The sequence below is a fragment of the Gopherus evgoodei genome, chromosome 4 (assembly GCF_007399415.2).
Source record: "Gopherus evgoodei ecotype Sinaloan lineage chromosome 4, rGopEvg1_v1.p, whole genome shotgun sequence".
In the NCBI taxonomy this organism is placed as follows: Eukaryota; Metazoa; Chordata; order Testudines; family Testudinidae; genus Gopherus; species Gopherus evgoodei.
The window spans coordinates 64681345-64695442 of NC_044325.1; the positions used below are offsets into that span (position 1 = coordinate 64681345).

General features: G+C 43.6%; 1 protein-coding gene across 1 annotated transcript; it reads left to right on the top strand.

Moving 5' to 3' along the window:
• Nucleotides 1-1387: 1387 nt before the first annotated feature.
• On the top strand, nt 1388-13521 carry LOC115651659 (carbohydrate sulfotransferase 9-like). The gene is given in 3 exon segments (XM_030562765.1): nt 1388-1493; nt 1992-2149; nt 12835-13521. Coding segments are annotated over 3 exon segments (951 nt in total).
• Nucleotides 13522-14098: the final 577 nt, after the last annotated feature.

Here is a 14098-nt window from a genome sequence, read left to right on the forward strand (position 1 = left end):
TTTGACAAGGTCCCTCACTAAAGGCTCTTACACAAAGTAAGCTGCCACAGGATAAGAGGGAAGGTGCTCCCATGGATTGGTAACTGGTTAAAAGATAGGAAACAAAGCGTAGGTATAAGTGGTCAGTTTTCAGAGTGGAGAGAGGTAAATAGTGGTGTCCCCCAAGGGTCTGTACTGGGCCCAGTCCTATTCAACATATTTCTAAATGATCTGGAAAAAAGGGTAAAGAGTGAGGTGGCAAAATTTGCAGATGATACAAAATTACTAAAGATAGTTAAGATCCAGGCAGACTGCGAAGAGCTCGCAAAACTGGGTGACTGGGCAACAAAATGGCAGATGAAATTTAATGTTGATAAATGCAAAGTAATGCACATTGGAAAGCATAATCCCAACTATACATATAAAATAATGGGGCCTAAATGAGCTGCTATCACTCAAGAAAGAGATCTTGGCATCATTGTGGATAGTTCTCTGAAAACATCCATTCAATGTTCAATGGCAGTCAAAAAAGTGATCAGCATGCTGGAAATAATTAAGAAAGGGATAGATAATAGGCCAGAAAATATCATGTTGCCTCTATATAAAACCATGGTACATCCACATCTTGAATACAATGTGCAGATGTAGTTGCCCCATCTCAAAAAAGGTATGTTGGAATTGGAAAAGGTTCAGAAAAAGGCAACAAAAATTATTAGGGGTATGGAACGGCTTCCATATGAGGATAGATTAATACGACTGGGACTTTTCAGCTTGGAAAAAGGACAGCTAAGGGGAGATATAATTGAGGTCTATAAAATCATGACTGGTATAGACAAAGTAGATAAGGAAGTGTTTTTTACTCCTTCTCATAACACAAGAACTAGGGGTCACCAAATTAATATGCAGCAGGTTTAAAACAAATAAAATAAAGCATTTCTTCACACAACGAACAGTCAACCTGTGGAACTCCTAGCCAGAGGATGTTGTGAAGGCCAAGACCATAACGGAGTTAAAAAAAAACCTAGATAAGTTCATGGAGGATTGGTCGATCAATGGCTATGAGCCAGGTGTCCTTAGCCTCTGTTTGCCAGAAACTAGGAATGAGTGATGGGGGATGGATCATTTGATGATTACCTGTTCTGTTCATTCCCTCGGGGGCACCTGACACTGGCCACTGTCGGAAGACAGGGTACTGGCTACATGGACCTTTGGTTTGACCCAGTAGGGGCATTCTCATGTTCCCTCTACAGCACATTCCTGCACCTCACTGACTCTGATCTCTTACACTCTGTGTAGCATGTGATATTTTTGTAGCAAAATTCAAACAATAAACTGTCTCTCATTTTCTTGTAGCTAGGAAGACAGATTCCTTACACAAAGGCCACATCCTTCTCCTTCCTGGGAAAACATGGTGGACAAGGTGCTCCGGAAGGTGTTCATTTTCCTTGTCCTAAATTTCATTTTTGGAAGTCTTCTTTCTGGAGTATTCTACAGGAAGCAAACAGAAATGATGAGTAAAGAATATATAGATAGAAGGATTTTTCATTTCTTGGAACTGTGACCATCTTTTTGGAGCATATAAAATATGTAGCACAACGAAGGTGCATGTATAAATAATACAAATAAAATATCTGAGGGGCCTGTCCTGTCAGATTCTTTGTTATCCTGACATGTGTAGGGAAGAGAAACCCACAAAAAGCCACATTTGCCACTGAAGTTAAGTGTTTGAAGATGCATGGCAGGATTCTCCCTAAGAATATTGCTCCTGCCATTCATTTCCCATGTTCTCCTTCTAACAAGCCTTTTAATAATCATGGTAGCTTGTGTTGCATGCCTGTAACAGTGTAGACAAGTGACAGTGAACCAGAGATTCATGTTAATCATGAGCTGCTATTTTAGTTCCACAAGTGATTAATTTGAGTTAATTCATTTTCTGAATGAAAAGAGAATTCCGTGAAATTACTTTAAACTGGTGGTGTATCTTCCTTTCTTGCACACATCTTCTTTTCTAGTTCCTAAGGAAGATTGGCTGATAAGTCAAGTCTATCGCAGAGACATACTGAACTCCATCTGCCTGATGAACAACCTTTCTCATTCACAAAGCAAACTGAAACATAATGTTGCAAAACAGATCTTTGTGGAACATAACCACAAGTTCATCTATTGTGAGGTGCCCAAGGTGGGCTGCTCCAACTGGAAAAAAATCATCATTCTCCTCACAAGAGGTAGGCTGCTCTCCCCTTGACAATTTTCACCAAGCTTATAAAGGTTAAAACCGCAAAACGTCACATATAAGCATGCCCATATTTGGGTTAATATTGCTAACACTGCAAATTAAGATTAATATTTTACCATAACTGGCATAAAATATTGCAAATCAACAAGCTATTTCAACATGTTTCATGTGCACTGTATCTGGTATAAAATATTGCAAATCAGCAAGCTATTTCAACATGTTTCATGTGTTCTGGCAGTGATTGTGCTGGTCATTTTGTGTCCCCTCCCTGCGGTTACCTAAGTAAGCAATATTTGCCACACTATACTTGCCTAAAGCTGTGCTGGCCCCCAAGGGACCTTCTGTCCTCCTCCCAGTTCCTCTTTTGTCAGTGTGTCATACCCTATTTCTTCATACCTTAATGCTGAGTATGCTGATAAACCCATACGCAGGCTTCGGGATCCAGACAAACAAAACCGGTTTTATTTAGCATTTGTTTAGTTAGAGCCCGGAGCCTACACACAGGGGCCGGCAAAAACAATTGCAAAGTTCATTTAACTATAAAATAATAGCAAATCTTATCTAACAATGCTGGAGGGGGGGGGTTTACATTCCCTATCATTCCCTCCTTTTGATGCCTCTTACGGCATCAAATATTTAAACCTGGATGTCCATTAAAGTTTGAATTTCTACATAAGGAGGGTTATTGTTGCAGTCTGTTGGGCTGGGGTCTTCTTCCCTTATAGAACGCAGTGCAACTAGTTGCGGCGGAGCACATAGAGTGGATATTGGGCAGGGGCAACATGCTCTACAGCAACAGGAACAAAAACAAATAGTTAATAACAGCCCTCCTCCCACTAATCCCCACAGAAGATAATCATGATCATGGGATGGCTGGAGGGCCCTTGTAACCAAACACAAAATATCTGTAGTCACACTGAGAGTGGTAACCTTATGAGCTGTTCGGAAGGCATTGAGTTCGGCCTAATACATAATCTCAATGAGATGGGACTGTTCCTGTAACCGGGAGATCATTTGGACTTCTGGTAGAAGGGACAGTAAGGTATGAAAATGATCTGGAACTATAGCTGTCCAATTAAAGGGAACCTGGAAATGCAAGGAAACGTTGTATGATTTGCCTGCGGGCCAAAACATATTATGAGTGCGCGTGGCTGTGATTAAGTTAAAGGCTGTATTTTGCAAGACAGATGAATTAATAGTGACACAGCTGTTGTTGGCCCGACTGAGGGGTTGAGAGGCGAGGGTTGTTATATTTCCGCTACCTTCCCAACACACATGTTGGTGGACAGTAACGATTTCACCGGGTCTAAGTTTTCACATGCACTGGAGTTGTGGAGGTTCTAGAGGCCAATACATCCATAGATTACCCAGACCTACCCAGAGATCAGGTGTTATTGCTGTGGCACTGACCAAGAAGCAGTTAGGGCCCTGGGGGGGGGGGTTATTTCCCAAACGTCTCGGTGGATCACCCAATCCCATAAACAACCGGCCCAAGGACCAGGGAGAATGCGGAATGTGGGAGCCCACACTCCCTTCACAGGACCATAGGCCTGGAAGAAGCACTGGGAGCCCAAGCATTTCCACCCAGAGAACTTCCAAGTGTGTCTCCATTGGCACAAGTGTGATGGTACACCTGAAGCACCAGTAAGGGCAGTGGGCCAGGTCTGGTGCTTGAGATCTTCTTGAATGGAGGCCAGCTGAAAATTAAGGAAATCCTGTACCTCAGAGCAAGCATGGTCCCACTGCAATGCCTTTCCCGCCTCAGTGGCTTGCAGGATCATTTGTCTTAAGACATTTTGGGTGATGGCACTAAGGATGGAGACCACATGTAATTCACCCACCCCAGCCCGTACTCCGGCAACCTGTGCCCCACTAATAAAGCCTGCGGCCTGTTCCAGTTGTCCTAGTCTACCCTCGTGTTACTGGGTTTTATAAATATTCCAAGCAGAAGCAGCACTATTTGCTCCCAGCCACAGGGTGTCGGTTATTTCCCTCTTTCCCCTGGTAGTACTCCAGGCCTGCTGCTGCGCCAGCCTTAGGGCCACCCCTCGGGAACAGTTAGGGTACGTAGCAGTAATTTGGAAATGGGTTAGGGGAAGGGAAAACCTAATAGTTCCCAGAGTGGCATTTAATATGGTCCATTTAAATTCTGTCGAGTCTGGTTTTCCCGTAGGTTCGTACCATAGTTGCTGATCATGCACCTTAATGCCTTTTTTAGATAAGGAGACATTGGCTGTGAGAGCAGGGGTCTACTGAATTAAGGCGCAGGTTATATTTTTGGTAAGAGGAAGTTCCTCCATACAGCTGAAGGCAACGGTGGAAGAACAAACTCTTTGTGTGTATACAGAAGTTCTGGTTACCTGGGTGACTAGAAAGCATGTAGAATCCTGTGTATCATGAGTAGAGCAAAGACCTGGGATGAGCACATAATCTACATTATTGCGCTAATAATTAACGAAATAAATGGTTTTACAGGAATGCGAAGTCCGCCAATTGCGGTCAGAGTTTGTGGTTATGTTTACAAAGAAGATATATACCATTCCAAAGGTTTCCCATTCCACCACCTGTTCGTAAAGGAGATTTTGAATTGAAAAAAATAACCTAGTTGCACAATAAAAAAACAAATTACTGGAGAGGGATGGTCGGGGCCACTGCAAAATAGTCGAGGTTTTGCCTGTTGTGAAGTCAAAGTGAGGGCGGGCCTTGCTATGGGTATTGTTTGGGGAAGTAGGTGGGGAAGGGTTGGGTGGGGGAGGGGTTGCATGGGAAGTTTTAGGGCTATCTAACAATTCAGGGATAGTCTGACACGGGTACGGCACTTGTGGTGGCTTACATTGTGAGGGAACAGGGATGAATCCCAAATACCAATCCATGCCACATTGCCAGTCCCCCCGCCACAAGTACTTCCTTGCCAAGTGATGATGTTACATCTTTTATACCACGGCCAACTTTCAACGTCCTTGACAGTCAGGGACTTCCTCTCCTGTTGCTTTGCTACTGATCGCACAGTCCTTTTCTCCGGGGCTGAGACTGGTCTGGTTCCATGCAGTGGGAGGTCTAGTGGCACCTTAGGGCAGTTTCTAGGCGCAGGAAGGGTCACACCACTCCTTCCTACCCCTAAAAAAAGCCCCGGAGTACCGGTCCCTCTGGGCATCCAGGGATACATGAAGGTACTGTGAACTTTGAAAGGTAACCAATTCAAAAGAAATATGATTACACAGATAAAACAACAAGAGAGCATTAACAACCTTCATACCATGGCGGGATTTTGCATTGCAGTTTCTAGCCCAGCCATAGCAAGAACAGTTCAACAGAGGCCCTACAACCCCCTTCCTTTAGGTTTTCGAGTGGGTTCTGAGATTATATCTTAGTTCCTTTCTTGGTGTATTAGGTGTTGCGAGGGGCTCAGGTGGAGGAAGAGTTTCTTTAACACCTTGGTCCTGATTCGCGGGGCTGTAGGGTTTGCTGGTAAAGTCCAAAGGCATTGAAATCTTTTTGTAGTGAGAAGCATGGACCCAACTGGCGAGCCCTTGGCACTTCACCGCGGTATGGGTGGTTAACAAAACTTGATATGGACCCTTCCACCGGGTTCCAGGGAAGACTTGCGCTGGTGGACCTTGAGATAAACCCAGTCTCCAGGCTGTAAAGGATGGCACTCAGTCTCCGCCGGATCGGGCAAGGAGCTTTGGACCTGCAAGTGAACAAATCTGACATGGCAAATTAGTGATCTGCAATAATCTAAAACAGTTTAGTCATTTAACTGTAAATTCACTTGACTGGGGAGCAGGGGTGGGGAAACAGGCATTCTCATGGGCCGTGCCATAAGAATTTCGCGTGGGGATAAGCCATGTTTCCGCATGGGGTATTTCTCATTTGCATTAGAGCCAGAGGCAGAGCATCTGGCCATTTAAGGCCTGACTCAGCACAAAGCTTGGCAAGTTTGTTTTCAGCTCCCCATTCTTTCATTCCACTGCCCCCGCACTTTGGGGGTGGTGGGCGCAGTGCAGGTGCTGTACTATATTGAGAGCCTTGCAGATTTGCTGCATGACTTTGCCTGTAAAGTGGGTGCCTCTGTCACTGTTGTTAGAGACAGGTAATCCGAACCGGGGAATTAAATCCTTTAACAGTTTCTTTGCAACTGTAATGGAATCAGCTTTTGCACAAGGGTAGGCTTCAACCCACCCAGAATACATACAGATGCACACTAACACATACTCATTGGAGCAGCATTTTGGTAGACTGATAAAATCAATTTGAATATTTACAAAAGGCCGCCATGGTGTAGGGTGGGCCACCTGGCTAGTCCAGACTGGTTTTCCACTGTTATGTGCCAGGCAGATAGGGCAAGAATTACAATATTGCTGAGCCATGCTTGAAAATTTTGGGGCATATCAATGCCGTGTTACTGATGCAATCATTCCTCCCTTGCTCACGTGAGCTAAGCCATGGGCCAAGCGAGCAAGGTATGGAAGCAAAGCCTGGGTCGCAACCAGGCGACTGTCAGGGGCGCACCACAAGGCATCGTCCGAGTTCGGATGGCATTTTGCCTGCTTCCAGCTATTCTTCTCCTTCTGAGATGCCGACTCCTGCATATGTGCAAGGTCTGACAGGGAGCCGGCCGCGGGGAAGGGCTGAAGCAGACAAAGAGAACTGTTTCCAAAGGCAGCCGGAGACCCGGAAAGGGTCGCCTGCCTGGCAGCAGCATCTGCCAGGGCATTTCCTCGTGTAATGTCATTGCAGGGTTTCTGATGGGCTGAACATTTAACAACAGCAATAGCCGAGGGTAATTGAAGAGCACATAGTAAAGTATCAACATATGGGCCATATCTGATGGGTGTCCCGCTAGAGGTATGGAAACCCCTGTATTTCCATAGCTGTCCATAATCATGCACTACCCCGAAGGGGTATCGGGAGTTGGTATAAATAGTAACAGTAGTTCCGACTGCCAAGTGACAGGCTTTAGTAAGGGCAAACAGCTCCGCAACCTGGGCAGATTTAGCTGCTGGAAGAGAGAAGGCCTCTATGGTGTCATGTAGATTGCACACAGCATAACCTGTCACAAGTCAGCCAGCTGAGTCTCTAAGGCAGGAGCCATCAACAAAAGAATTAAGTCAGGGTTCTGTAGGGGAACATCCTGCAGGTCAGGTCTAGGGGTAGAAAGCTCAGCAGTTACAAGAAGGCAGTCATGCGGTTCGCCATCCTCTGCCGTGGGCAAGAGGGAGGCGGGGTTTAGTACCGAGCATCTAACCAAGCTAACATTTACAGCATTTAAAAGGACCATTTCATACTTTGTAAGCCGGGAATTTGAGAGATGCTGAGTCTTGCCTTTGGTAAGGAGGGCCGTAACGGCATGGGGAACAGCTACTGTTAAGGGGCTCCCCAATATAAGAGAAGCAGACGCTTCTACAAGCGTTGCAGCAGCAGCTACGGATCTGAGACATGGGGGCAGACCCGCTGCCACAGGATCTAAAGAAGAGCTGAAATAGGCGACGGGTCTGTGTTTATCCCCATGTAATTGTGTAAGAACCCCCTGAGCCGAACCCTCCTTTTCATGGCAATAAAGGGTAAACGGTTTGGTATAATTAGGGAGGCCTAGGGCTGGGGCCTGAGCCAGTGCACCTTTAACCTGTTGAAATGCTTCCTCCGCATGCTCATCCCAGGGAATAGGGTCAGAGATTTTATTTAGGGTTAGGTTTTGCAAAGGGCGAACAAGAGAGGCATAGCCTGGGATCCACTGCCGGCAATAATCTGCCATGCCAAGAAATCCTGGCATTTGTTTTTTAGTAAGTGGCTTGGGTACCTGCAAAATGGCTTGAGTGCGCGAGGAGGACAAGCCTCGCTTGCTCATAGAAATATCATGTCCCAGATAATGCACCACAAGGGAGCAGAGCTGTAATTTAGCTTTGAACACCTTGTGCCCCTTTTGGGCTAAAGCGTGGAGCAAGACCAATGTGTCCGTTTTAGAGGCTTCTAAAAACTCAGATGCCAATAATAAGTCATCCAAACACTGGACTAGAACTGAGCCCATTGGGAACCGAATATCATCCAGATCCTTTTTTAATATTCGAGAAAAAATGGTAGGAGACTCAGTATAGCCTTGCAGCAACTGGGTCCAGGTGTACTGGGATCCCTGATAAGTAAAAGCGAATAGAAATTGACTATTTTCATGAATCGGAATGGAAAAAAAAGCAGAGCACAAATCAATTACAGAAAAATACTGCGCGGTTGGGGGAATGCAGGAAAGAATTGTGGCCGAGTTCGGGACCACAGGGAAAGTCGGAAGTACAGCAGCATTAATGGCTCGGAGGTCCTGTGCAAACCGCCAGGTTTGTTTGCCTGGTTTAAGCACAGGCAGAATTGGGGAGTTACATTTACTGACAGTTGGCACAATAACTCCCTGCTCAAGCAAGGCCGAAATTACAGGGCGGATTCCGTCCTCAGCTTGTTTAGACAATGGATACTGCCGAATTTTGAGAAGAGGCTTTGCTGGGTTTAAACGAATCTCGACCGGCTGAGCAGAGCCAATACGCCCAACCTGGTTGGCATGTTCAGTCCACAGTGTAGGCGAGACCTTGGCCAACAGTTCCTGTTGCAACAAGGAAGGGCTGGAGTCGATGTCCCCTACAGGAGCTTGTTCCTCATGTAACAGGGCTAAAACTTTGTTCTGCACGGGATCAGGCACTTCCAGAAACACCCCCTCCGGGGAGCAATAGATAGTGCACCTTTTAATTTACACAACAAATCCTTTCCCAACAAATTAGCAGGGGAGCACGGACTGAGGAGAAACGCATGGTGCTCAGTGAGAGGGCCGATTGAGACTGACAAAGGAGTGGAAACAGGGTGGGGAATGGGAGTATTTCCCACACCGATGGCATTAATAACTTCTGAGGAACGGGGTGCTGAAGGGAAATCTTGCACCCGAAGAGTGGAACGCGAGGCTCCAGTATCTATTAAGCAAGAGGTAGGCACTCCGTTTATTATACAAAAAACTGAAGGGCCAGTTTGATCAACTGCAAGAAGTGCGGCGATGACGTTAGCAGTCTCCTGGCTCTCCTAGCAATCAGGCGGAGGCGGGGGTGATAGTGATAGTGATAGTGGCAGTGAAATGCTCACAGAGATTAGAGAGGCAATTAAAATAAAAAAACTCAATAATAATAATGGGGGATTTCAATAATCCCCAAACTGACTGGGTACATGTCACCTCAGGATGGGATGCAGAGATAAAGTTTCTTGACATCTTAAATGACTGCTTCTTGGAGCAGCTGGTCCTGGAACCTGCCAGAGGAGAGGCAATTCTTGATTTAGTCCTAAGTGGAGCACAGGATCTGGTCCAAGAGGTGAATATGGCTGGGCCGCTTGGTAATAGTGACCATAATATAATTACATTTAATATCCCTGTGGCATGAAAAACACAACAGTGGCCCAACGCTGTAGCATTTAATTTCCGAAAGCGAGACTACACAAAAATAAGAAAATTAGTTAAACAGAAATTAAAAGGTGCAGTGCCAAGAGTGAAATCTCTGCAAGCTGCATGGACACTTTCTAAAGACATCATAATAGAGGCTCAACTTAAAGGTATACCCAAACTAAAAAACATAGTAAGAGAACCAAAAAAGAGCCACTCTGGCTAAATAACAAAGTAAAAGGAGCAGTGAGAGGCAAAAAGGCATCCTTTCAAAAGTAGAAGTTAAATCCTAGTGAGGAGAATAGAAAGGAGCATAAATTCTGGCAAGGGAATTGTAAAAACACAATTAGGAAGGTGAAAAAAGAATTTGAGGAATATTTAGCCAAAGACTCAAAAAGTAATAGCAAATTTTTTTAAAGTACATTAGAAGCAAGAAGCTTGCTAAACAACCAGTGGGGCCACTGGATGATCGAGGTGCTAAAGGAGCACTAAAGGACAATAAGGTCATTGCGGAGAAACTAAATGAATTCTTTGCATTGGTCTTCATGGCTGAGAATGTGAGGTAGATTCCCAAACCTGAGCCATTCTTTTTAGGTGACAAATCTGAGGAACTGTCCCAGGTTGAGGTATCATTAAACAACAAAATAAGTCACCAGGACCAGCTGGTATTCACCCAAGAGTTCTGAAGGAATTCAAATGTGAAATTGCAGAACTACTAACTGTAGTCTGTAACCTATCATTTAAATCAGCTTCTGTACCAGATGACTGGAGGATAGCTAATGTGACACCAATTTTTAAAAAGGGCTCCAGAAGTGATCCCGGCAATTACAAGCCTATAAGCCTGACTTCAGTACTGGGAAAACTGATTGAAACTATAATAAAGAACAATATTGTCAGACATATAGAGGAACATAATTTGTTGAAGAAGAGTCAACATGGTTTTAGTAAAGGGAAATCATGCCTCACCAACCTACTAGAATTATTTTAGGGGGTCAACAAGCATGTGGACTAAGGGGATCCAGTGGATATATAGTATTCTTAGATTATCAGAAAGCCTTTGACAAGGTCCCTCACTAAAGGCTCTTACACAAAGTAAGCTGCCACAGGATAAGAGGGAAGGTGCTCTCATGGATTGGTAACTGGTTAAAAGATAGGAAACAAAGGGTAGGTATAAGTGGTCAGTTTTCAGAATGGAGAGAGGTAAATAGTGGTGTCCCCCAAGGGTCTGTACTGGGCCCAGTCCTATTCAACATATTTCTAAATGATCTGGAAAAAAGGGTAAAGAGTGAGGTGGCAAAATTTGCAGATGATACAAAATTACTAAAGATAGTTAAGATCCAGGCAGACTGCGAAGAGCTCGCAAAACTGGGTGACTGGGCAACAAAATGGCAGATGAAATTTAATGTTGATAAATGCAAAGTAATGCACATTGGAAAGCATAATCCCAACTATACATATAAAATAATGGGGCCTAAATGGGCTGCTATCACTCAAGAAAGAGATCTTGGCATCATTGTGGATAGTTCTCTGAAAACATCCATTCAATGTTCAGTGGCAGTCAAAAAAGTGATCAGCATGCTGGAAATAATTAAGAAAGGGATAGATAATAGGCCTGAAAATATCATGTTGCCTCTATATAAAACCGTGGTACATCCACATCTTGAATACAATGTGCAGATGTGGTTGCCCCATCTCAAAAAAGATATGTTGGAATTGGAAAAGGTTCAGAAAAAGGCAACAAAAATTATTAGGGGTATGGAACGGCTTCCATATGAGGATAGATTAATAAGACTGGGACTTTTCAGCTTGGAAAAGGGACGGCTAAGGGGAGATATAATTGAGGTCTATAAAATCATGACTGGTATAGACAAAGTAGATAAGCAAGTGTTTTTTACTCCTTCTCATAACACAAGAACTAGGGGTCACCAAAAGAAATTAATATGCAGCAGGGTTAAAACAAATAAAATGAAGCATTTCTTCACACAACGAACAGTCAACCTGTGGAACTCCTAGCCAGAGGATGTTGTGAAGGCCAAGACCATAACAGAGTTAAAAAAAAACCTAGATAAGTTCATGGAGGATTGGTCGATCAATGGCTATGAGCCAGGTGTCCTTAGCCTCTGTTTGCCAGAAACTAGGAATGAGTGATGGGGGATGGATCATTTGATGATTACCTGTTCTGTTCATTCCCTCGGGGGCACCTGACATTGGCCACTGTCGGAAGACAGGGTACTGGCTACATGGACCTTTGGTTTGACCCAGTAGGGGCATTCTCATGTTCCCTCTACAGCACATTCCTGCACCTCACTGACTCTGATCTCTTACACTCTGTGTAGCATGTGATATTTTTGTAGGAAAATTCAAACAATAAACTGTCTCTCATTTTCTTGTAGCTAGGAAGACAGATTCCTTACACAAAGGCCACTTCCTTCTCCTTCCTGGGAAAACATGGTGGACAAGGTGCTCCGGAAGGTGTTCATTTTCCTTGTCCTAAATTTCATTTTTGGAAGTCTTCTTTCTGGAGTATTCTACAGGAAGCAAACAGAAATGATGAGTAAGTAAAGAATATATAGATAGAAGGATTTTTCATTTCTTGGAACTGTGACCATCTTTTTGGAGCATATAAAATATGTAGCACAACGAAGGTGCATGTATAAATAATACAAATAAAATATCTGAGGGGCCTGTCCTGTCAGATTCTTTGTTATCCTGACATGTGTAGGGAAGAGAAACTCACAAAAAGCCACATTTGCCACTGAAGTTAAGTGTTTGAAGATGCATGGCAGGATTCTCCCTATGAATATTGCTCCTGCCATTCATTTCCCATGTTCTCCTTCTAACAAGCCTTTTAATAATCATGGTAGCTTGTGTTGCATGCCTGTAACAGTGTAGACAAGTGACAGTGAACCAGAGATTCATGTTAATCATGAGCTGCTATTTTAGTTCCACAAGTGATTAATCTGAGTTAATTCATTTTCTGAATGAAAAGAGAATTCCGTTAAATTACTTTAAACTGGTGGTGTATCTTCCTTTCTTGCACACTCTTCTTTTCCAGTTCCTAAGGAAGATTGACTGATGAGTCAAGTCTATCGCAGAGACATGCTGAACTCCATCTGCCTGATGAACAACCTTTCTCATTCAAAAAAGAAAACTGAAACATAATGTTGCAAAACAGATCTTTGTGGAACATAACCAAAAGTTCATCTACTGTGAGGTGCCTAAGGTGGGCTGCTCCAACTGGAAGAAAATAATCATTCTCCTCACAATGAACCTGAGCAGAAAGGCTGACAAAGTCCAACAGGACCTCATCCACCGTACCCCACTGTTAAAGAGGCTGAGTTCTTACCTTTCTGACTACTAGGATAAATTGCTGACCAGTTAAACCAAAGTGATGTTCACCAGAGATCCCCTGGAACGGTTGGTTTCAGCTTACAGAGACAAGCTTCTGCACTCTGAGCCATACCATAGTGTCACTGTGGCAAATGAGATGAAGGCCATGTTCAGGAAAAACAAAAATTCATCTGAAAAGGTGACTTTCCAGGAGTTTGTTAACTTTATTCTGACAAAAAAACAAGAACATTTGGATATTCATTGGAAACCAGTGTTTCTACTCTGTGATCCTTGCAACATTCACTGTGACATCCTGGGGGAGTTTGAGACCTTGGAGCAAGATTCTGAACTTGTTCTCAGGAACATTGGAGCCCCAGAGGATCTGCACTACCCTAACTTTAAGACACATAGCTCAGAGAAACGTACTAGTGGTGATATCACCTTAGAATATCTCAGAAAGCTGATCTCAGAGCAAATTGAAAAAATCAAAAAGCTGTACCAGATGGATTTTGCTTTGTTCAACTATCCTTATGATTTGAAAATGAACCTTTATGAGACTGATACAGTATGAACAGGAAGGACATTTTTATTCATAGAAAATCGCATGAAGTTGTCTACAAAGATGATTACAGGTGGTTGATCGTAGCAATCAAGCACTGTTATTGTTTTGTAGCTCGTGGAGCTATTTGTTGTATGCAATCCTCTATTGAATCAATGTAAGAAACATTCCAGCTGTATGATATTTTCCTTCTGCTGATCTGGTTGCCTTGAATGTATCTGAAATGCACAGAGTCCATTGGCATGATTGGGGTAAAGAATGGGGAATAAGGCTTTTCCATACACAGGTGTTCCAGAGTGTCCACTTTGAGTCTAGATTATTTTGATTTTCAGTTATTAAAAAAAATCCAAAGCAGTGTGTGTGTCCCTAACCATGTATGAACCTCCAAACTCTAGCAGGCAGGTAGGCAGGCAGACTTCTTACAAGTAAAGGTGCAGTGCACCAAACAGAATCATTTAAAATTTGTATTAAGATGATGTTAAAAAAAAAAGTGAACGGTACAGAGATTAAACATAGAAATTTCTGGTTATCAGGGAATAACATACAGATTATCGATGGTGCAAAATTGGTTTAAGATCAGGTGGCATAG